At 41.5% G+C, this 24,682-nt stretch overlaps 2 protein-coding genes and 1 long non-coding RNA gene across 3 annotated transcripts in view; 1 reads left to right on the forward strand and 2 right to left on the reverse strand.

Annotated features, from left to right (window-relative positions):
* NUDT3 (nudix hydrolase 3) overlaps positions 1 to 9,955 on the reverse strand; it is a 28,667-nt gene extending 18,712 nt beyond the window's left edge. The window contains exon 1 of the mRNA XM_083618085.1: positions 9,230 to 9,955. Within this exon, the coding sequence (XP_083474211.1) occupies positions 9,230 to 9,328 (99 nt within the window). The 5' untranslated portion in view covers positions 9,329 to 9,955. The remainder of the gene's footprint in view (positions 1 to 9,229) is intronic.
* On the forward strand, positions 2,488 to 13,525 carry LOC310764377. Its single transcript, XR_014549131.1, has 2 exons — positions 2,488 to 5,544; positions 5,629 to 13,525. It is a non-coding gene; the product is annotated as an uncharacterized lncRNA (long non-coding RNA).
* A 5,286-nt stretch (positions 13,526 to 18,811) lies between these two features.
* Positions 18,812 to 24,682, reverse strand: RPS10 (ribosomal protein S10). The gene is made up of 6 exons (XM_083618086.1): positions 24,526 to 24,682; positions 23,280 to 23,429; positions 22,491 to 22,662; positions 20,641 to 20,718; positions 20,006 to 20,061; positions 18,812 to 18,907 (listed from the first exon to the last, which is right to left on the reverse strand). The coding sequence occupies exons 2-6, from the start codon at positions 23,427 to 23,429 to the stop codon at positions 18,866 to 18,868; spliced, it is 498 nt and encodes a 165-aa protein (XP_083474212.1). The 5' UTR covers positions 24,526 to 24,682; the 3' UTR covers positions 18,812 to 18,865.

Below are 24,682 nucleotides of genomic sequence, written 5' to 3' on the forward strand. Positions count from 1 at the left end.
AACTTCTCACTGATATGAACTGCAGACAGTTAAGTACGTTGTTGTTTGTTATATAGTTAGAAATCAATTTTTAGCTATTTTTGTAATTTATTTGGTTGTTAAGTTGCTTTGAGCCATCTTTCTGTATAAAGCAACAAATAAATACAATACATATTAATAAGTATGTGCTCAGCATACTGTTAATGATGATATTCCACTGTGGTGTCCCACTGGTGCAACACACTTTCGCCTGCACAAACAGGGCTTCCCCTTCCTCCAGAGCAGATTACGGATGCAGAAGGTAGAAGAGGATGAGGAAGTCCCAGGTTGCTTCCACTGGCATGATGTTGGATCTCACCCAGAGTTATTTAAAAACTTTAATTTTGCATAGATCATTCCCTGGAGGAATCTGCTAAATTGAAACGCTCCACAGAACAAAAAATCAAATAGCACTTCTCTAAATCTTCAGGGGAAGTGTGAGAGGCATCCTACTGTGTATACAACCTATTAAGACTGCTCAACTGACTGTGTGAGAACACAAGCGGGAATTGGATCTTAATACTCACTTCACTCCCATGACCTGTCAGCAAAGTGATCAAATGGCAGAAAGAGTGAAGGAGGGGGAGGAGCTTCTGGCAAAGTTCAATAGCAAATGACATAGGTATAGCAGAAATAAGGCGGCTTGTTTCTTGCAGTTCGTACTACTACTTACTGAAATAGGAAAGAAAGAGAGCACATTTGAGAAAGTGGTAAAAGCAATCTGCCAAGTCCCTCCCAACAATGTTACTAAACTCTGAGAAAAAGGGTCATGAAATCAATTTATTTTGGGATCTCTCTTATAACACTGATTAACAATTCTACCACCACTCTTTTTGTTCCCTTTTCTTAAAACCCATTGTGAGTTCAGGTATCTGGTATTATGAAAAGCAACTGAAGAACTGTGAGGAACAAAGGAAGGGGGGAAAGTGAGGAAAATACAGTTTGATTCTCTCCCTTCAGCTTAACAAGCAGGTCTTTGTATGAACGATATACACAGAATGGAAAAGCGGGTGGGTAAAGGAGTTGCTTTCCTCTTTTGTTTTGTTTTTTTTAAAAGAGCAATTGAGTTGTGTCATGTTTGTCATTCTGAAGTAATATTTAAACTGCAGAATATGCTAAAAAGCAAAAAGCTCCAATTGTTCTTCGGTTCTCAAAAATCATATAATAGTAGGAACATGTCACTTTCTGGAAAAGCCTCAAACCTTCAACTTTCAAGGGTCTTAAAATCAGATAGAACGTTTTATGCAGCCAGTTTATTACATGGCAATTTCCCCCCAAACCTAGGGCCATCATCTATGCATTCTATGTTTGGGGCCACATGGAGAGAAAAGAGGGTGCCCATGTAACATTGGATACAGCCCTAAGGCTTCAATCCTAATCCCACTTACCTAGGAATAAGCCCCAGTGAAGTTTCTGAGGAGATATGGTTAGGATTGCATACTAAGAATCTGAATAGTTTATCTAGCATGGAAAAGTCTTTTGCTTAATGCTTAAAAATAAGGTACCCATATCTGACGCATTTTTATTTCAAGAAAGAGAAAATTGCCAACTTCTCTGGAAGCCTGTCAAAATTAAGAACTGTTCCAGGTGAGCAAAAAATGAAGACCTCTAAATTGGAAAATGATAATATTTGGTCTCCTCCTTTTACGTTGTGAATGTCTCAAACACATGTACTTATGAATAGGCAGAACAAACATTATTTGCAAAAAAAATAAAAAATGAAGTCTCATACAACATATATAAATAAAAACCACAAAAACTACCAGAATCACAGATCAGAACTGTTAAAAAAAAGATTCCCTTCCTCTTTAACTGTCTATGTATGCTTGGCAGCATAGAAAAGTTTTCAGCAAATATCTAAAAGGAAACCCCAGGAAACCTGCCAAATCTTCATTGGAAGAACATTTCATCCAACTGGGCCAATGATACTGAAGGCTCAAGTTTGTGTTATCAGATGAGCCTCACCAACTCAGGGGCAAGTAAACTTTTTGTGGGATGCTAAAAATGCAGCCCCCACTTTCAGACTGTTCATGTTCCAAAAGTGTCTTAATGTACATGCATATGAGTGGTCAGAACACACGTTATCGTAGTAAACTTTATGAACTTGCTTGCAAGGAGCAATTTGAAAAGACTGAAAGTGGACCATAGCTTATGTTTGCAACAATGTAAATTTGTGATATTTACATTTCACTAGAGATTTCCAAAGCTTTTTGTTTTCCAGTGTCTATATTAGGGAAGGATACTTTTTGACAAGAAAAGAATACTTACACCCCAGTACCATGTGTGAGACTGAACTGAAACAACAAAGAACAAATTCCAATGAAGTTTCAGCTGACAAGTCCAGGATGTTTTACATGAGAAGCATTATGAATTAGACTGTTTCCATTTGGATTTTGTACTCCAGTTCTACAGTAGATACTGCTGCTTTCTAGTATCTACTCAAGCTGATTGTAACATGTGTTTTAAGATTTAAAACTGCTATAAAGATAACACATTAAAATGCAGAATACTATTTGAAGTATAAGATAACAATAGTTCATTCATTGTGATGAAAAAAAATGGATGCTATTGTTGTTCCCATGAAGCTTGATCAACTTCTCATCCTCCTAGCATTTTTCGGAATACACTTACATTCATTGGTTTCCTGACAAAAGCACTTTTCATTTCATAATTCAATAAAGTTCCAAATTCACTATCTTTTGAACAGCATGCTTTCTACCCTGATCCAACAACTGCATATTTACAGCATAATTCTATGAACAATTCTTCACATGTAAACACCACTATACTTAATGGATCTTACTCCTTCAAAGCCGGGTGGGCTTTGGGAAGGTGGTGGGAAGGCTCTTGGGCCCATCTAAGAATCACACCTTCCTCCCTAAGCCGGGCAGAAGCTTCCTGGGGGACTAGTCTAATACCCCATGTCTACCGACACCACTGGTTAGGATTGTTAAAATTGCTGTGTTAGTGTTAGCAACATCATGATGCTTAGTCATCAAAAATGTGTTATTGATAAACTATACTAAACTTATTTATGAGAAAATGCATATTTGGAAACAAAGTTATCGCAAGATCCCACACTTTAAAAACACATTTTAAATGAGTTCAGTTTGGTTAGGATTCTTCATCTCACCATACGATTAAGTGCTAAGAAGATTACTTCCTCTTCCCAACACTACAATGCTCAGAATAAGATTGCATTAGGGTGTATTAGAATTTGCCACTTTTTTGTAATGTGCTGAGTTGTCTCAGGAACAATCCAATTTGAAAATATATAAGTATCAATGACACTTGATGGCAACATCCCCCCACCCACAATGTGATAACAAAGACCTTGGACCCACCCCAAACGCATTGCCAACCTCTCAGTTATGATATTAGTTACCCATTTCAGGCATAAATGCCTAAGAATTGTGCCTTCATTGAGCTAATTCAGGCATAAAATTCCTGGCTTCATAAACTAGAAGTGGGGAACCTCTTCAAACCCACCCATTTATATCAAGAGAGGAGGGGAGCGAATATCATTTGACCTAGCTTGGACCAGTCCTAAAGCTGATCATGTGAAACTCAACCCTGTTGCTGTGGTGCATAGATGCAGTTTCTATTAAGGTACATTTCCTCCTTTACCTCCTCTTTGTTTTCCTTTCATTATGTCAAACCTTTTCAAAGCTTCCCCTATTTTCAAGTTGAGACATGAACCCGACAGACCCTTATCCATAGCTGTTGATAGCTAACCATGGTAGTGTGTCCTTTTTTGAATCCCATAAATCGTTATACTTCATACCATGGGCATAGCCAGGATTTTGTGGGAGTGGGCAAACTTTGTTAGGGTGGCAGAACCAATGTGATTGGTCAGTTAGTTAAGTATTTCTATTGTTTTACTTGATGGGGGGGACTGCCCCCCCCCAGCTACACCCATGCTTCATAATCTATTTAAACATGACCCAAGCCTCCTTCAATTGTTGCATTGGGCCATTCAATTTTCTTCTATTTCCCGCTCCCACAGAGCAGTTTCTACTCCCACTGTTCATCCCTCATGATTTGTCTCATTCTCTGCAAAGCTCTTCGTCTTACAAGGAGAGAAAGCAATAAAAAACAACTCAATGGAATGTTCTGCTCTTTGCCACAATGAGCCACCTTCCAAGAGAGCTCACTTGCCCTTCTTCCACCACCACCATTCCTGCTTTGTCCCTTAGGGTTGTGTGTGTAGCCATCTCACACTTAGCCATCTCACATGCTCACAGAAGAGGGTCATTCCTGAGAGGCAAAGATGGTGAAAGGAAGGTTAAGGATAATCCTAAAATAGTGTGGGACCATAAAATTAGGCTGTGGACCGACCACATGGCATGGAGGCTGAAGGTTCTCCATCCCAGTCATAAATCTATGGCTCACAAAGTTGAGACCAAGCATAGAGCCTAAGTACTCCTCCCTCTTCCTCTCACACACCAGCTTCAGAAAGGAAATCCTGACTTAATATCCTATTCAGTAAATGGACATTAAACCAGTGTTTAGTCCCAACAGGCAACTCAGGTTTAAACAAACCAGGATCTCCAAGCCATGTCAGCATTTGAGGGGCAAAAAGGTAAGGGAGCAGCAAAATGAACCGTATGTGTTTGCAGCCACATAAACAGTTATGAAGCCAGAAATGTTACGGGCTCACTGAAATCCAACTTTACTGGTTTAAACCTGTGTAGAATAGCATACCAATAGGGAGGTTTCTTAGAGAACGGCTGACCTATATGCATAAGACATGAAAACACTTGAAGGAATATTGTTTCCTAATGTATAAAACCGTTCACTGCCAAATCATTGTAGCATTATCCAACAAGAGAAAGGAATAATGGTCACAATAGTTTTGTTTATATTTCTGTGTTTGTTAAATATGAAACCCACCTGTCCACCAAATGGTGGAAATACTGTCTAATACCCTTTTCTGTTTGCCTATCACCTGTATTTGGTTGCCTTATTAGTAATTTTTTTAATGACTACCCTTTTCTTGAAAAAGTCAGACTGGTCCATTATTGCCTGTTTATTTTGTGCTCAGTTGAAAGTGCTGGTTCTTAACTTTATGCTGCTGTATGGCTTGGGACAAACTTAGTTGGTCTCTAAGATGCTACTGGACAATTTTTTTATTTTTTTATTTATTTTGACTGTGTCAGACCAACACGGCTACCTACCTGAATTTGGGATCCCAGGATCACCTTCACTTGTACATGAATGAACATGTACTCCATTCAACATCTGATGTCCTACTTCTGTCAATGTTTGAAACTCCCCTTGTTCTATGCACATTTTGCAACGGAATTTCCTTAGCGTGAGCAGTTTCTGAGCTCTGGGTGCAGTACTGCGCCTAAGATTTCAGATTAAAACTGCAAAGTAGAAGGAAAAGAGGACCTTTTTCTACCTCCTCACTTCCAGGTACTCTCTGAAGACTGGAGAAGAGACCCTCTCAAGAATATTAATGGGGTGGGTAGGGGAAGGACTAGACCATGTGAAAAATGAACATACGGTAATATTTTAGCTTCAGTTCATTCCTTTTCAGCATTGTATTCTTGTTATAAAAAAGTGTGCCTAGACATTTCATTGTTCTGCCCATAACCTCGGTTTAAGGTGCTATTTAGCTGCTGGTTTTCGTATCTCAGTTTCTAACATTGACTTCTGTATGCCTCTGCCAACTGAAGTGTAGGAGTGCCTTCTTGAAATGAAGTCAGCCTTATAGAATGCCCACTCCAGGAAGGCTCACCTTCTGGCCTCAAGCAAAAACCTTTTCAAAAAGGCTTTGAATAAACTGATTTTACATTTGCTGATTGTAAGTTGCTACAAAAAGGCCATTCCACTTTTCTTTCTGCTGGGGTTATTTAGCCTTTGGTTGATTAAACTATCTATGACATTTTAAACTGTGGGCAGGTATTACTATGGTATGTATTTTTGTGTTTTTATATTGTAAACCACCCTGTGATCCGCAGGTGAAGGGCGGTATAGACAATTTAATAATAATTTAGGTTATTGTATTTTAAAATTCTGTTGGAAGCCGCCCAGAATGGCTGGGGAAACCCAGCCAGATGGGTGGGGTATAATTAATAAATTATTATTATTGCTTATCTTTCATTCTGTTGGTTTGTAATCTGAAGTTTTATTATTTTAATAATTTTCTGTAAGTCACGCTGAATTCATTAAAGATAAAGTAAGATAAGAAATACTGTTTTTTATTGATTCTGTGATTTGACTTGACTTTTATGCTAGATTTTGATATGTTAATATTACTGTACTGAATTTATTGTTATTTTGCTTTGTGATTTTAATGCAAATCAGTTTGGAACGTCTAAAGTAGAAAACAGCTAATAAGTGCAATAAATAATGGTACAGTACACGTTTTATTTTAAAATACAAACCATATACAGACAGACACTCTGGCAGTAGAACTATGGTAAGTGCTTCTACAAGCCTTAAAAGGCTATACTCCAATTCATTTTCCTCCTGGTGGCAATTTCTTCTAGTTACAAATATAATGAGAATAACAATACATTGGATTCAAACTAACTTCTAGTTTAACGTAGGTCCCAATAAAATCAAAGGGCCTGGTTAGTTATGACTAAAAGAAATCCTATTGATTTCAATGAAAATAAATTTCAGCAATCTGGATCCAACACAATGAACTTAGGTAACAGAGAACTGAGTAAAACTAACTTGACAGAATATTGGTGCCTTGTTATCCACCAACAGCCTCCAGCAACTAGGCAAAGGCACCATATTCCCTGTGCAACCAAGTCAGCTTGCAGGCAGAGGGAATTACTGACCATGATCTGTTGCTCTACAGAGCCTTCCTGCAGATGATCAGCAGAAATACTGCAAGCTTCAGTCCAGAAGATCAGGTGACTGGAGAGGCCAATAATGTCCCATAATTGCTGATTTCAACCCAATTCCTCAGTCCAAACTGCAAGTGACTACCTGGAAGTCTACTGGAGCCTACTGAAATACCTGCATTGACAACCCCAATCCAACAGAATTTACTTAGGGAGTTCTAAATGGTAGCTAAGAAAGCTGCTACACTGCACTATTTACTTAGGACTTCCATAAATCTTTAATTCTAATCTCACCTCAGTTATGAAGTTAGTATGTAGGTAAAGAGAAGCTGCTCTCTCGTTTAACCTCAGCTGCCTATCTGCAGTATGATGATAACCAAATTTAACCTGCTTTAGAAAATTATTGAAAGGATTAATGACATATTACTTGCATGTTAAGCACTTTGAACACTTCAACACTATATAAATTTTAGATTATTTAAATAAAATTTACATCTAAGATGCCATGTTGTTTAACAGGAATATCTTGATGTTTAACCTAAAATATGTGATAAATTTTATACTGAAATAAACTGTTTAAATGCAAGTTTACCCCCTTCAATATGTGGGGAGGGGGTGGGACTTGTCGGGATAACCAGTCTCTCAATCCCGTTTTTTCTCTCACAAGCCCCTCTAATGGCAATTTCTGGCAAGTAACCAGTTCCTTTTATCCCAGTTTCTTTTTATAAATCCAGAATCAAATTTCTTTCTGCCATGTCATATGATGTGCTTAGCTGAGCATGGTGGTAGCAGATCACTGCCAAATCCAATGCCATGCCACGCCACACCAGTTCATGTCACCGTTCATTGTTTTAAATCTTTCATTCTGCATGCTTTCCTCATTTCTATCCCATCACAATACTGAGCTCTCTTGTCCTCTTAATTGTGCCTTGAGAAAACTATTCCTTCATTCATCCACATTATTTAAGCGACTCTAGAAATCAGGAGGTGCTCTTGATAATTTGATTTTGCCTGTTACTTTCCTACTAAAAATCATATACTTACCCTGTACCATAGTATGTTTTGCTTACTCATGCTTCTGGTTTTTAAAGACCAAGAGGATTAGTAGCCATTCTTTTTAACAGTACAGATTAGATATACAGCCCAATCAATTCACATGGAACTTTATCAGCAGAAAAAGTGGGTCAATATTCCCAAAAACTTGCAATCTAAACCTTTACTTGTTGCATAGCATTCTTTACATGAAAAGAGCCACAACAGTTTTTGATTCGACAATTGCACACACACACAACCTTTGATCTTTTAACCATAATTTCTAGAGGCTAGCACTTCAGATTCTTTGTGCCACTCCCCTTCAAGCTGCAATCCTATGTGCATGCACACTTACTTGGAAGTTAGCCCAAACTGAACACTGTGGAAATTACCAAAACATACATGGGATTGCACATTTCCCACGTAAAAGATGTAGAGGTAAGAGTATGAAACCCTGGTCAACTGTCCTCGCTTTGGCCCCTAGAAATAAATTATTGCACCACCTGCCTGTCTATGTCTTGGGAGTTTAATTCTGATGCCTCTGGAGACTTAAGGTCAGACGTGTAACAATTCAGCGCTTCCTATGAGGACCCCCTTCGTTTACACAGGAACTTACTCTAGGAGATTAAGGTTGTCTACATTGCACACATTCCTGAGCTCCGGGAAAGATGGCCAGATACAAAAGAGAACAGCCCTCTTTCACCTTTTATGAAGGAGAATTTCATCAAGTGTAGCTTGTATAACTATTTAAAGGTGCAGATACCGAACGTGCAACTGGACATATGGCCACCCTGGGCCCGAGGCGCAAAGTGTGCAGCCAGAGCTTTTAAACAACGGAAAGCTTTGCTTCTCGGAAGTGTCTTGCCACCTCCCAGCGCCAAACGATTCACAGACAGGAGACAGGCGCTAATGAGAGGCGTCATGTCACTTCTTGCCTAGTAACAACCGCATGTTACTCTCGCTACTAGCCACTAAGGAGGAAGCCCCTCCGTCCTCCTTCAAACTGCGGCACGCCGTCTGGGGAAGCTCCGTCTGGGGAAAGGGAGTTGTTCGCACCCTACGAATCCTTTAAGAATAGACACCCCACACAAGCTCCACCCATCTCCTCATCCTCTGCCCCTCTTTCAGCAGCCCCATCTAGCCTCCTCCCCCATCTCCCCCCGGCTTCTTCGGAGCTTCCCGTTTGATACCCCGCCTCCCTTACATGTCGGGTGTGCCATTGCTAACCGCCCCCCCCCACTTGCAACACTTAGGGAGCCTCTTCTTCTGGCGCCCCTCCCCCTGAATAGCCACCCAGTCCCCCCCCCCACTACCACCCCCATCCCGGCTCGTGCTCCCCCACCTCCAGCCGCAGTCCGCCCGCTTCCCTCACTCACCTCTTCCTCGCTCTCGTTGCGGAAGCAGAGGCAAGCCGCCCGTTTCTTGTATCCGTCCCCGTCGTAGGTGCGAGTCTGGTTGGACTTGAGCTTCATCATCCTCCGCTCGGGAGAAGGGGTGGGAGCACCCACTAGGGAGGCAGGCGAGGGACGGGTGTCGGCTCCGCGCGGGAGAAGGTCGGGATCTCCCAACCGCGGGGTGGGGGGTGGGGGAAGGAGGCGCGGGGACCCGCTATCCCGGAGAGTCTCTGCCTCACACACCAGCCGAGAGGGAGGGGGAAACCCTCTCCGCAGCCGCTACTCGCTCCTAATGCTACCACCCGCCGTCCGCCGCCTCGCTCCCCCTCTCAGCTCTTCCCACGTCGGCACCCCAGCTGCCGCCAGCGCTCCGGCCACCGCCGCCAACGACGACGACCGCGACGCCATCTTGGGACATGCTACGCCAACGGCGCAGAGGCAGCAGGAGGAGAAAGGCGCTGGCTGAAGCTTCTCGCCTCCGACAAGCCGCTGCGCAAGCGGCGTAGCCGAGGGTTGGGAATCGCTCGCTCTCGCTCTCTCGCGCGCGCACCCCCCGCCCTTCGGTTCCGGACACCCGTTACAGAGCGTCGCCTCCCAGCGCAAGGGTTGCGCCGCCACACTAAGCGGAACGGTGTCGAGAGCAAGGGGGAGGGGCGCCTTTCTCCCTCCGCCGCCATCGCAGCTTTACGCAGCCTCCGCGCGCCGAAACTACAGTGAGCCAGATGTCTGGCGCAACGTTTTTGCACAAGGGCTGACAGCGGCCCTGCGTAAAACGCGTAGCCCGACTGAAACAATGCCCATCTTGTGTGAGGAGGAGCAGCACGCCAAAAACGTAACGGCGGAGAAGTCTTGAAGCCAGGCTTGGGAGCGTGAAATGAAAGGGGGAGAGGCTGAAGAAAGGGGTGTCTCCTCTTTATGTGGTGGTGGAGAAAAAAAATATATAAAAGTCTCCTCTTCGTTAAGCCAAAGGTGCACCTACTTGGAAGTCAGGGCTCACAGTAGGTAAAACTATAGGGATTTTTCGCCTCCTTTCCGAATAAATACTGTAGTATTTTGCCAGCACTCAGGCTGCAGTATTTTGCTACAGTTATGGTGTGTCCCCGCCCTCCTCGAACGAGCAGGCATATAGCCAGTACTGTCTGCAAGGGGTGCTCTGTGCGACTGTCATTGATACAGGGATGTCTATGGGCGAGCAGCGGCGTCAAATGTTATTTTTAAGTTGTCTTTCTCTTCTGCCGCCCCCACCGTCTATACAACTTAGCAGGCGGTAAGTCACACAGAACTCAATAGAACTTGTTTCCGAGCTGACATACCTAGGATGCAATTACAAATAATAGGCCTGACAAAAACGTTTCCCCTCAGAACAAAGTTAACACTCTCCTGCATTTTACAACAGCAGCAGGACACTGACTCCTTTCTAACCCTAAGAAGAGAACGCATGGCATTTTACCTTCCATCAACTAGGGCAGCTTTAATTATATTCAAATTGAATGAGAGACGTCCTGAGGATGGAGCACATATGCAGGGCCCCAGATGATGACCGCAAGGTCCAGGTTGGTTCTTAGAAGGAAAGGATGGCGACAAACTGTGTTCTTCCTTACTGACATATAAAATTAAACCAGACCTACCTATATCATTTTTACATTGTCCGTATGGAATGGTGTTGTTTTTGAAAGGGTGATTTCAGTCCCTGTATTGCTTTTGACATCTTAAAGCTACAGTCTTATATGCAAGGAAGCCCCACTGAACACATTGGGATATCAGAGGTTGTCATGAAATGCTGAAGACTGCATTGCAGCTCCCCATTCATTCCTAGTTAGAAGAAATGGCACTTACAGTACTTTGAATTACACGAAGCCAGCTTGTTTTAAACTCTTGCAGCCCAACAGAGCATAACAAATTGAGGTGCCTCCCTCTTTGGCATCCATCAGGGCCACAGGCAAACCACCCTCTCATTTGCTTAAACATTCAGGCAAAAGCTACCCTAAGCCATGAGCGGACATAGTTAGAAGTACAATTCAGTTCTCTGTTCCAATATTGAAAACCACTCTTTAGTGTGGAGTAGCTGAGTGTACAGCCAAAAGTTCACACTGTAGCAAACAGGATAACTTCGCAAGGGGTTCCTTTGCAAAGTTTCTTTAATACAGAACACTCTAGTTGGAAAATCTCCAACACAAACTATTAAATCTCTCTGTGTAGGCCATATAATGAAGAAAGAACCTGCAGATGGTTACAAGCATGGCCTAGGCATTTAAGTAGAATTTGTTTTAAAAGCAGAGGTTGATGGTCCTCACATATAAAAGAATTTGAGACAGGATTTGGTATTATTACCAGTTTGTATCTTTATTTTCTTAAGGTGTGCAGATGTCATTATTATTTTCTTGCATTAGTACATTTTTATCCCATCTTCCCAAAAGAGCCCAAGGCAGCAAACAGTAATAAAATAAAAATTAAAAACACTGACAATGTGTTTACTATTATATCTGCAATATATTTTAAACCCTCAGTTAATAATAATAATATTAGTTATATTATCAGTAGTATTTATTAAATTTTTTGGTTCATTTTTACCAAGGTAACTCAATATATAAACAAGCACATTAAAACTGGCATAAAAGAAAACCAAAGACAAATCTAAAAGAGAATCCTATTTTTAAAAGGCAGGATTAAAATATCCCATCCACTCAAGGAGGCTACAGGTAATAATTAATTAAATATCTATACCACCCTTTATTTGAAAACCACAGGGCAGTTTACAATATATAAAAAAAGAAACATACTACAACAACAAAAAAATCCCGCCCTACACACAGTTTAAAAGGCCATAGATTGTTTAGTTAGGCAAAGGCCTTGAAGAGGAATGTTTTCGCCTGGCAACTAAAGATGTATAACGAAGGCATCAGGCAAGCCACCCCGGGGAGAGCATTGCACAAATGGGGAGCCACCGCAGAAAAGGCCTGTTCTCGTTTTGCCACCCTCCAGACTTCTCACAGAGGAGGCACATGAAGAAGGGCCTCAGATTATTATTGCAGGGTCCAGGTCAGTTAATATGCAGAGAGGTGGGCCTTGAGATTTTGCAGTCCTGAAGCATTTAAGGCTTTATAGGTCAAAACCAGCACTTTGAATTTGGCCTGGAAACTAATTGGTAGCCAGTGCAGTTGGGCCAGGATAAGAGCCAAAGGCCTGGTGAAAAGAAATGCTTTTGCCTAGCACTTAAAGCTATGTATTAATGGCACCAGGCAAGCCTCCCAGAGAGAGCATTCCACAAGTGGGTTACCACCACTGAAAAGTCGTATTCTCATGTTGCCACCCTATGGAGTTCCTGAGGAGGGAGCACATGAAGGGCCCAGATGATGATTGCAAGGTCCATGTTGGTTCTGAGGTCCAGCCTGGTTTTGGTGAGAGGTGGTCCTTGAGTCACATAAGGCTTTATAGGTCAAAAAGGCCCCCCAAACTTAAGTGGACACAATGGCCCCATGTTTAAAGTACAGATTTTATGTACTGTCTAGCATGCAAACATTTCGTTATTATTTAACATGATTTATATATCGCTTAATCAACAAAAACCTCTTAAGCGGTTTACTTGAAGCAATACAAAAAAAAAATACCTAATACCAATAAACTCAAAACTTTGAAAGCAGGTAGTTACATTTATCAAAATGTATCACTTCCACAGATCAAAATGGGCACTTAAGTGGTAAGGCAATCCTTTGTAAACTGGTCCCAAGCTGTTGAGTTCAAGGTAGCTCTCCAAGCAAGTGTGGACGGAGGAATTACTCCTGTCAGTAATTGGGCTGCAGCATTGTGCAGTAAATCTACCGTAGTTCCTGTCTACTACTATTGTGGTTAAGCTATCCCACAACTGGTGCAATTGTCATACGAGCCGAAGGCAGTCCTAGCCACTAAGGCCAGCTGGGCCTCAATTGACAAAGCTGGATCCAAAAGCTGCATACCTGTTCCTTCAGGGGAAATACAACTCCATCCAGGGCAAGCAGCTGGCCACTTTCTGAATCACAAGAACCACACTCCCACAGCACCTTCATCCTGACAGGATTCAAGCCCACCCTGCACCCAGGCACTAGTCCAGGACCTACACAAGCTCTTGATTCAGATGTTATGGAGATATAGAACTGAGTGTCATTAACATACTGATGGCTTATAGTGAAATCCTATGTGTGTCAACCCTGAAGCCCTATTAAAATAAAATGGGATTTACTCCTAGGTTCAGTGTATGTGAGATTGCAGCCTTACTTTGTTGCAGGCATCCATATAAATCAGTAATAAGAGATCTTCTGCCAGTCCACTGTAGACACAATGCCCAAACCTGATGGGATTCCCATAGCATAGGAGGTAAAAGCTGTGTTTCTTCCTCCTTCCTTCATGATATGCTGACACTGCATCATGCTGTTATATTAAATGGGAAGCCTGTGCATACCCTCCATTTCTCCATTAAACCTGCTTTTACTTTTCAGTCAAGGAACAGGAGCTTGAATGTCATGTCCCTTAACCAAGAACAGCAGGGAAGGTGAGACAGGAATGCGAGGGATACACATGGGCCTTCAATTGCCTGCAAAAGCATAGCACTGAGTGTCCATGCATGCCAGAGGGGCTGACTACCTATGCCCTATAAGTGTCAGTTCCTCTTGTTGACTTCATAAAGCTCAAGTTCAAAATGTTGGTCTTAGTTGGTCTTTAAGGTGCTACTGGAAGGAAAAATACGGTTACCTATCTGTAACAAGTTCAAAATGGGTAGCATTAATAATATCTATGTTATCTGAACAGCAGCTAACCTTGTTAGGGAAACTCAAAGACTCAAACTCAAAGTCACAACAACAGTAGCTGGTAGTAACAGTAATCTACAATAGGGCAAGAATAATAGTTAATAATTTATTATTTCTACCCAACCCATCTGGCTGGGTTTCCCCAGCCACTCTGGGCGGCTTTCAACAAAACATTAAAAACAGAATAAAACTTCAAACATTAAAAACTTCCCCAAACACCTTCCCTAAATACCTTCATTAGGACCAAACACCTAAATAGGAATGATGCCCAGAACCCTCATTGAGTCTGAATAGATTTAGTGAAATTCTAATTCAACAATTTCATACCAGAACTTCCCATTGAAGGAATTACTGAATTAAAACAGCACCCATGACATGAGTGTGCCCTGGCCACCCTAAATATGTCCCCCCGGTAGCTGAACATTACAATTGTGTCCATTCTTTTTCAGAGAGCTTAACCTGTTTTGTAACTTGTGAGGAAAGCAAAAGGTCATTATTGGTAGATGACGTGGCATTTCACACTGGAAGGCAAGTCCCTGATGGTATGACTAACGGATTTATTTTGCAAGACTGATATCAGCCTTTCCACCATATGAAATATCTGAGCAGCATACAAATAGCTTAAAACAGTATACAATTAAAAAGTTAAGCAACAAAAAATGCCCAGCTCCTACATCAGTAGGGAACCTCAGAATGGGTGTGGGAGTCAGCAAATGCAGCCCTCCAGGCCTCTCTGTCGATATCTCTTCCCCAAGCTACAGCCCTGCTTCACACACTCAAGTTTTTGGCTTGCTTGAATTTCTCCTATAACTTTGATGTCTTGCTTGCCTGGACTGAGGATAGAAAAGGGTTTATGTAGAAGAGAATGCGGGCTTCAAGCTGAAAAAGGTTCCCCACCCTGACCTTATATTAAGGGAGTGTGTGAGAATGCTACTACCCAAAACCTGTAATTTATACAGAATGAGCTCCCGATGTCAAAATCTTTTTAGCTGAAAGCTATAGGCGATTAATGGTGTTCTGTCACCTTCTCTTTGGGACTGTTCTGTTGCAGGCAACTCCTAGGTTCATCTGGCTTTGTCAGTCTGTTCCTTCATTTCATTGAAATTCACTTTCACTGAATTTCATTCAGTGTAGTTTTAAGAGTACTTGGGTGGGAGGAGTTCAAGTTTAGGTCCTTGTCCAGGAAAGAAAAATAAATGCAGTTGGAGTGTAGATTGTCTTGTAGCCAAATGGATCCTGTGGTGTATTCTACTTGGTAAAGGAAAGTAACTGAGATGTCCAGTGATTGAATCTATTGTGTGAACTGCTGGGGAAATGAAAGTTACTGAAGTCCTCATAAAATTTCTTAAAGGCTACCTCGAGGATCCAGGAGTAAAGGAAAGACTGTTGAATACTATGAAGCCCTATGTTACCCACGACAGGGCAGTGAACTTGGGAGGTACAAGATATCCCCCAGATTTGAAATAAGCACCAAAAACGTTTTGAAACACACTAACACATGTCCCTTTAAGGGGAAAGAGATGTGATAATACCGAGTCTACAAAATGAACCTACCAACAGGGTTTCAATTTAGTACTGTGACTGTTCTTGTAAATAATCTGGAAAGCTCAGTGTTGCTGTCACCAACAAAGTGATTTCCAGATTATGATTCCATTAATGGATAAGGATGCCTCTGAATTCCATCTCCAGCTGGCTTTTGGGCCACAAGCCCAGGTACCAGCTGGGGGAGAAGCATTTCCTAATGGAAAGCAGACCCAGTGCATAGGATGGGCCCTCATCTTGTTCTGAAAATAACTGGAGATCAATGTTGTGTTGCAGGAAGTGGGGGATATTTTCATTTGCCTCAGATCATGCTACGTGTGGGTTTATCTAGTGCAACTCAGTGACATCCTGAGATGGGTGGAAACACTTCCTAATGGAGCATTACGCCACAGTATGCAATCCACACAATATATATTTAGCCCAATATTGATTCAGTAGACAATTCCATGAGCACAAAAAGCTCAAAGCATTTTGAGATTTAGAAAAAAATCTTAAAACCACCAGACTGTCACTGACAAAGCAGCAAAAGAAATGCCCTCTAGACATCCATCTCATTACCTAATACTAGAAAGCATACCAACTTTCCCTATCTAAGCAGGGAGCACATTTTTAAAACTAGCAACACAAATCTGAAAACAGTTGCAGCTCACTGTGTATTTTGACTAGCCCCAATACAAAATGCAGAGAGAAAACATTAAACCATGTTTGCCTGCTGATATATTTGACTTCTTGTTATAGCCTCGTTAATATTGTGTTTAACTGCAATTCAGTAATGATGCTGGAAAAGAATAAAATTTGTTGCGTTGGAGCACAACATTACTTACCAACCACAGAAAAGTTAACATGCAGAGCTATTATGCTCTGTGCAAGTTGGGGAGAGTCAAGAGTTGAATTCTGGGAGGTAGGTGTATGTGCGAATCAGAGATGGGAAACCTTTTTCAAGAGCCACATTCCTTCATGGGCAACTTCTAGGTTTTACATGCCAGTGTGGACAGGGTTAACAGAAAAAGTGTGTGGGTCAAAGCAGATATTCCAGCAACACAAGTCAGATTTCTACACTCATGCATATTTCCATTGTTCACCCAGACAAGCAAGAGGCTTGTTTAAGGACACATTCTAATCAGGCAGCTTAACATGGTCTGTGAGGGATGTGGTCTGGGAAAGTGGGGTGTGACCTGGGAAGATTCCCAATAGAGGCCTGGAGGGCTGCATATGGCCCCATTTCCTTACATTTCCCACCCTGGTATATACTGTATGCATTTTGTGATTTATTCTGCTTTTGCAAGTCTTGAGAAGGGACCAGGAATTATGCAGAGCAGCAGAATCCTGCCTCACCACTGGAACCTCTATCTAAAAGGACAATGCAAATTTCTTCAAGACACCAAATTCTGTACTCAATGCACAACTGTAAATTTGTTACTGTCCTAAAACCCTGGTCATTACTCACATACTTAAGCCTATCTTCACAAGCATATGGTCCTGACACTGTCTCTCAACGTAACCTATCCACGGGGTTGCTATGAGAATAAAATAGGGAGGAGAACCATGTACACCACATTGATTTTTTTGGAGAAAATGTGAAATATAAATGTTAAAATAACAGAAGGGCTGAGAGCATGGTCTTCAGAGATCTCATTCCGCCTTAACACCTTATATCAGAAGAAGTCACACCAAAAAGGAAAGCTGGGGATTTCCAATAATGTCTCCAGACTTCTAAAGAGCCCAGAACAAAGTAACACCTATAAGTAGGATATCACCACCACACTGTGCAAAAAGCAGGTCATTAGCACCTATGGTATCATGGTTCTCGAGATATATGCAAGCAGCATGTAAAGGACTGCCCAGTACAGTCATACCTCGTGTTGTGTTGTGTCTTTTCAGCTTGCGAACGCGGCAAATCCTTCACCGTCCATGCGTGTACAGAAGCACTCTATCGCGCTCTGTGCTTGCGCAGAAGTGCCGCTCTAGTTGCGGACTTCTCGGGTACGAACGGCACCCCAGAACGGATCGTGTTCACAACTACAAGTACCACTGTATTAGGCACTAGACCAATTTCCTCCAGCTTTACAACAGCACACACTCTTCTATGCAAAATGGGTATTAAATAGTAAGAGGCAAACACAGTTGGCATGCTAAACGCCGTAACTCAGCTATACTCATTTTATAGATAAAAAATCATACCCTACTTTCACATTGTTCAGCATCTACTGGTGAAACTATATACTGCCTAGATCTTTGGCAACCTTATTTAAGAACTGCATTCTATAGTACCTTACACTTCCAATTCATAAATAGAAAAGGTTTCATATATTTACTGCTCACTTTTTCTTCCAGTTCTCTCCAAATGGTTGTTACTGGCAAATGCTTGGTCCACTATCTCAGTTTCAGCTCTCCATCAGTAAAGTGGAGATTGTGAGCCTTTGTGGAGTTTAATGGATGGAACCAAGACTCAGGGACAGGAGAGACTATACTTCCAACAACCCCCAATTACAAATACATCCCAATACTGTAGCAAAGCTTTTTACGCTCGGTTGATTGAATCACAAGCTTGCTAAATATAGCAGCCTGTCCTGTTAATCAAAGCTTTAAAAAACAACTATCATGCCAATACAGCAATCCTATGCACAAAACATACCTAGAAGTATGTCCCATTAAATTGTTTGACTTTTTCTGATGATTTTTCCCCCTAACAGGACCAAGGTCAAGCAAGAAATAGTGTTAATGACTGCTTTTACTTTTTGTGGGACAATGATGCCCAACTATGATTACATTGACGGCTAGTGGCACATCAATCCACGAAGTTGTGAACTATGCAAGCCTAAAATTTAAGCCCAGAACAAATTGCATATAAAATTTCAATTCATTCTTCACAACTTAATCAAATTTCAGGAGGCAAGATAATGATGATTGCATCTAGATGCAAAGAGGTTAATATGGAGACTCCAGTTAGATGGGGAACATAATCAGGGAAGAATGGCCATAAGATAAGGAAGGTAAGTATGCCAACAGTTAATGCTTAATCCCTCTGACATCAAGAAATCCTTTCCCAATTTTCTTCAAGTTAGGAGTCTTAGCAAGAGCCACAAGAATTTGATATCTGTCTTTTAAAGTAAATAGTCAAGATACCACATGTCATCTTACACATCATTCTTATTATGTTTTGGGGTTTATCCTCCACATTTTAAAACAAGCAATATTTCACCCATTAAGCTTCATAATTAAATGATTCAAAGCTACAAAGTGCATTTTTCACCTATTTATTATACACAAGATGCAACCAAACAGCAACAGATTTCTACTGAGGTGGTTGACCACGTCCACGCCCAAAGCCACCTCTCTGTAAATCAAAAAAAGAAAAAGAAAACATTATCAGTGCACCCACAACAACTACTACAACAACACATTTCATTCATTGGCATGATTCATCACTGCCTCTTCTCACTGCTAAAAATAACAGAAGTTACCTGAATTCTAAGATAGGCATCTTAGATGGGGCCAAAGTACAACAAAACATCATTTATATGAACAAGAAGGCCATTCAAAGGCACTTATCTATAAAGAAGGCCTGGAGAGCATGCAGGTGAAAAGCAGGCAAGCTGTAGCTCAGACACAAGTTCAATTATTCTAGTCAATGAGAGCCTAGATCAAGTGTTATCAAAATTTCTACACCAAATTGGACAAGTGAATACACTGCATAGCAATGCATTTAAGCTATCAAGTAGTTGAAAAACACCAGCATTTATCTGGCAGGGCATGCATACTGCATAGGGATCAATTTGCCATAAATAAAATTGTGTTAGGTCAGGAAATAAAGAGTTTACAAGGTGCAACGTGACAATGTAAAAAACCAACAAATGAAAAACCTTGGGAGAAAGTTAGGTAGCTCAATATTAATCCCAGATTTACACTGGCAACATTTTGCTATCTTTTATTATTCAGCTATTTTGCTATTATTTTATTATTCAGCAGCTGTCCCCATTGTCTAATCCAGCAACTCTAGCAAGAGAGATTCTCACATGGGAAGACACCTGCACTTACTGCCCATGAATATTTGGCTCCCCATTTCTATCTGCATTGGTGACCCCAAACAAGCCAGATGCATTTTTCAATGGAATGGGGACATCTGCCTGCTTCTGGGTTATTATGTGGGACTAGCTGCCCATGACTACAGTTTGCCTGGAGTCTATGCTGCCTAATCATCATCACCCTCTGCTGTTTTAGAATTCATATTGGACTCAGAAGATAGCTTTATTAGCATGTGCCATCCATATTATTACCCCAGCAATATAAACAGAAGCCTGAAATACATGTAATTGCGCCTGCAATACTGTTGCCAACTCAACAAGGAAGATATGAAAGTGTCTGATTTTGGTCATAGGCGCTTACATGTTCTTTTAAGCATTTGCATAAAATTAAATATTCTATATATACTTACAAACTGAAATTCAGTAGCTGACCCAGCTCCAGCCTCTGCTTTCTTGTCAGCACCAGCTGAGAAGAAAAAACACTCCACATTATTCAAGACAAGGAGTACCACATAGAGACGTATCTATAATCTTTGAAAGCATTTTTAAAGTATCAGAATGCTAACAGTCATGACATTATTTAGGCATATGTTACTTATGCAAGTTGATTGCATAAATACAATATTCCTGCCCTACAAATGCTCTTGCCCTGGCAGCATCCCTTTCCTACTCTGGAAGCTTGACAAGCCCAGCCAACCTTCCCACCAGTTTAGAATATAAGCAGAGGGGAATTGTACCATTATGTCACACTTCACTTTTTATCTTAGCATAACTCCAAAGCACAACTGGAGGGATTATCGCAAAAGCCCAGGATTAGGGCTGTGTTGCACTACCCTGCTCATGCGCTCATATTCAGAGACTGTCCAACTCCCAATAGGGGAGGGTTCCTAGGTACCAGCAACCATGTTTTGGCTGGTTCCCAAGGCTAGCCAATACGTGCTGTATTTCCTCCAAACTTCAATACTATCTCATTTTAAACGAATGAAAAGCTAGATACAAGAAAACAATGGCAGAGACCGGTTAACCTCTTGTTTTAAACACTTACGAGGAGCAGCACTGCGTCTGTAGGTATCCCTGTCAGCCTCTCCCCGTGTAAGGCGAGCAGGACGCTCACCCTCCAAACCTGAAAAGGTAAAAACAGGACAAATCAATCAAGAAGCTTTCTGCTTAACAGTCATAGGGTTTTAAGCTGTTCCTCAAAAATGTATATATTATTTAAAATTAAGTCAGTAGTATTTATTAACCACATTGTGTACCAGTGTGTTGATAAAACATTTTTATTACAAGGTAAAGGACTTCAAAAATACCAAATACATTTCTCCCTTGAAAAGCGCTATTTTTTTAATAGTTCAGCTGAAAGCTAATCCATTTGGACCACTCTTAACCATTTTGAACTTAAAAACAGAACAACCACCTTCACTATGATCTAAGCATTATTTGAGGCATGAGCAACCGTCACTGCCTTCAAACTGTGGGCCTGAATTCCTGGTAGTGTTGAATGCTAAACTTACAGTGAATTCTCTATTGGCAAGGTAAGTTGATACACACAAAACCACTTGTCATAAAGCAGGCAGTACATGGCTGTTGTATCCCAAGCAGCTGCCTCCCTTGTACATTTAAAACCAGACTAGATTTTCATCTATTGGGTATCGGTTATGGTCAAAATTCTGTACATAGTTGGGCTTACAGCTGGATGAACCTGAAAACAGATCCGAGAGACCTATGCTATTGTGACAGATGAATCTATAGCAGCAACACTCCACTAATAACTGAATGCACTATCAAATATGTAAGAATCACCTAATCAAGTAAAGTCGTACCTTGGATCCTGAACGCCTTGGTACTTAAGACGTTTTGGCTCCCAAGTGCCGCAAACCCAGAAGTGAGTGTTCCGGTTTGCAAACATTCTTTGGAACCCAAACATTAAACATGGCTTCCGCGGCTTCTGATTGGCTGCAGGAGCTTCCTGCAGCCAATCAGAAGCTGCGCTTTGGTTTCTGAACATATTGGAAGTCGAACAGACTTCCGGAATGGATTCTGTTCGACTTCCAAGGTATGACTGTATACAACTGCCTGTAAGTTTATTCAATATGTCAACATGAGAGTGCAAAGCATGTGTAAAAACCATAGGAAATAAATTCAAACAGAACTCTGCTGAATGTGTCACAGTTCAAAACTGTACATGGCCTTGATGTGGCAAGTTTAAATTATTTTCTCTTCAAGGCAAAACAAAAGTTAGCAGTCTGACCAGTATCATTCTTATGACCGTGCTTATATGACCAAAGAGACTATTTTGGACTGATTCACCTGGACAACCTAGAAACATTTCATTAAAATGTAGAGTTTTCTCCAATAGATTCACACCTACAAGGATAATGAAACACCTCCATTTCCAGCCCTGAAATGTATTTGGCAAAGTCAGGCTTCTTAACACTGTGCTCCCTTAATTTAGCTCCAATAAAATATAGCTGTCTTGGATGTAGAAATGAATAGTGGTAAGGAGTCTTAGTTAGCAAAATACAAATGAATGCAAGAAACTGTTCGTTCCTTCATTGCAGGGGATTGGACTAGATGGCCCTTGAGGTCCCTTCCAACTCAACAATTCTGATTCCTAAAGTCAATAGCCTAGTAATTTGTACAAGTTGAACTCATAGTACCTGCAACCTATCAGACACTTGCCCTTCTGTAACGGTGCATTCACATAGTTGAAGGCACATCCCAGCAGAAATACTTAAATGTTTGTGTCCTAGTCTTAAGAGTTAGAGGACTTTGTGAGAATCACGTTCACAAATCCAAGTGCTTTTGCCAAAATGTAATTCTTGCTTCATCCAAGGAAAGAATTCTGGACACTACGTCAACAGCAAATCCAAGCAAGTAATGTGAATTAAAGCTTACCTTTTGGCCGGGGTCGTCCAGTTTCAGGACGACTGCGACGCAAGGTGGCAGGCACAATTTCAGGCGGCAGATGGAGATAGTCCCTCAAGTACTGGATGCCCTCATTGGTCAAATACCAGTAGAAATGCCTCCATGCAAACTGCTCCTTCACATAACCACGAGATTTCAGCGACTAAGAAGATATAAGTCTAGTTGTAATTATTGTTAGTACTTATTTGTTCACAGCAATTCTTAATAACGTTAATTAACACTAACAACTTTCTACATCTTGAACTCTACATGCAAACATTAGTGGCAAAGGCGGGAGGAAGCTCATCGTTAGGGATGGGGAGAGGGGAACGAATCATCGCCAGTTTTAAAAGATGGATTATGTTGTATAATGAGATTGCAGATGTTTATGTAAGTGGTCTGTAAAATATGGCAAGTATTTGGTATTCCCTTTCTTCCTACCACTATGTTAATAAAACTGTTAGGCACCTTTAGGCTTCCCCACCTTACTAGCCTAGCTTTCAACCTTTTCAGATCCAGAACTCACTCTTAATTCCAATTGGCAACATAGGACCCAATTTAAAATTATTTACTGCAAAGATCTTTCAGGGAGGTAAAAGTTGCACTTCCTGCACTCACTTCTTCTATGCAACTATTAGAAGCACAGAAGCCTTGACCTGGATTGGTTAGAGTTATTTTTTTAAAAGATGGACAACATTCAGAAAATGTTGGTGATGCTACCACTGGTGCAAATCACTTAATGTCAGGGTGCAACATACCAGTTGAAAGCCGGTGCCTTACCTGCATTGCTTTCATGACGTGGAGGTTGGGCACATTTTTGTCTGCCAGTTCTGGGTGTTTAGGCATATGAACATCTTTCTTAGCTACCATCACTCCCTCCTTAAAAAGGAGTTCGTAGATGGCAATGCGGTTTTTTTTAGGCATCAACATCTGCAGGAAAATATAGATTAAACTTTAAAGAGCCGCCCCTTTTTTAGTTCAAAGTTAAGACACACACACACGTTTTCTCAAGAAAATGGTACAAAGTAATCTAGTACATTATTTTACTCTGTTGGAAGCTGAAGAGTATGAAAGAAAAGATGCATACTAAGCTTACATTAAAATGTTGTATACCTCAATTTTAAGCAACGCTACACAAGACCTGTCATAGCAAACTGCCTTATACCAAATCAGACTTTGTCCATTTAGTCCAGTAGCATCATCTCTGAAGTGTCTCAGGAAGTAACCCTATTCATCAGAAAGTATTCTTTCTATTCATCATCTTCCACCCGATTCTTTAAAATATTGATATGAATTGAACATGGGACCCTTTGCACTGACCTACACTTTCTCTGGCAACATCCATGCAGAATACTCAGAAAAGCAAGTTCCATATAAACCAGGTGCTCTATGCAGCCTCCACTAACCATTACAGCAAGAGTAAAGTTTGATGATATTGAGAACTTTTGACTTGAAAGCTGTAATCTTGGATACTGTATACTTATTTACCCCATTCAACTCAATGCAACTTTCTTCCAAATAAATATGCATATAATACCAGGCTATTAAGATAGTTTCACATAAAAGCTTCCCTAGCAAAGTCCCCATTTTTATCATTAGCATCTGTCTTCATTTAAAGTCCTAAAACGACCTCTCACCACTCCCTGCTTTGCTTCTTTGCAGAACACGTTCAGGGACACACAACTTCCATTTTACGATCGGCTTCTTATATACCATGCACGTGCTCCTCGAGGGAGACGGGCGCGAGGGCTAAACTAGTGTTAAGTCTCCCAAGCCCACACGCACTCCTACTTCAACTCTAGAGGAGCCGCGGCCTGGCTTAACAAACTGCCGCCTTCCAGCCGGGCACCCAATCCCCGCCCCGCATCCATGCCCCGTTTTCCATCTCCGACTCCCCTCCGGCCAAAACGAGCCGGGCAGGGAGGAAGAGCAAGGCGCCCATGCGTAGCAAAGTGAGGAGCCGGGCCGACCAGGCGCAGGATGGGGGCGATGCGAGGAAGATGGGACGGCCAGAGCAAGGCCTTACCGTGGCGGCGGCAAGAGGCTCGAACGCTGGAAAGGAAGGAGCATGCGCAGTGCGAGCACTTCCTCTCTTAGAAGGACCCTTGCGTTTAAAGAGGTGGCTACTGCGCTGCCCGAGAGTTCTGTTCTCTGTGTCCCTGCTCAACTATCGTGGACCCGGA

The sequence above is a fragment of the Podarcis filfolensis genome (genome assembly GCF_964270895.1).
Source record: "Podarcis filfolensis genome assembly, chromosome: 6".
NCBI lineage: Eukaryota > Metazoa > Chordata > Lepidosauria > Squamata > Lacertidae > Podarcis > Podarcis filfolensis.

Coding starts and splice junctions, on each gene's coding strand:
- RPS10 (XM_083618086.1), bottom strand. CDS start 23,429: ATGTTGATGCCTAAAAAAAACCGCATTGCCATCTACGAACTCCTTTTT. Junction 20,719..22,490: donor TGGACGACCCCGGCCAAAAG/GTAAGCTTTAAT, acceptor TTACCTTTTCAG/GTTTGGAGGGTGAGCGTCCT. Junction 20,062..20,640: donor CAGACGCAGTGCTGCTCCTC/GTAAGTGTTTAA, acceptor TTTTCTTCTCAG/CTGGTGCTGACAAGAAAGCA.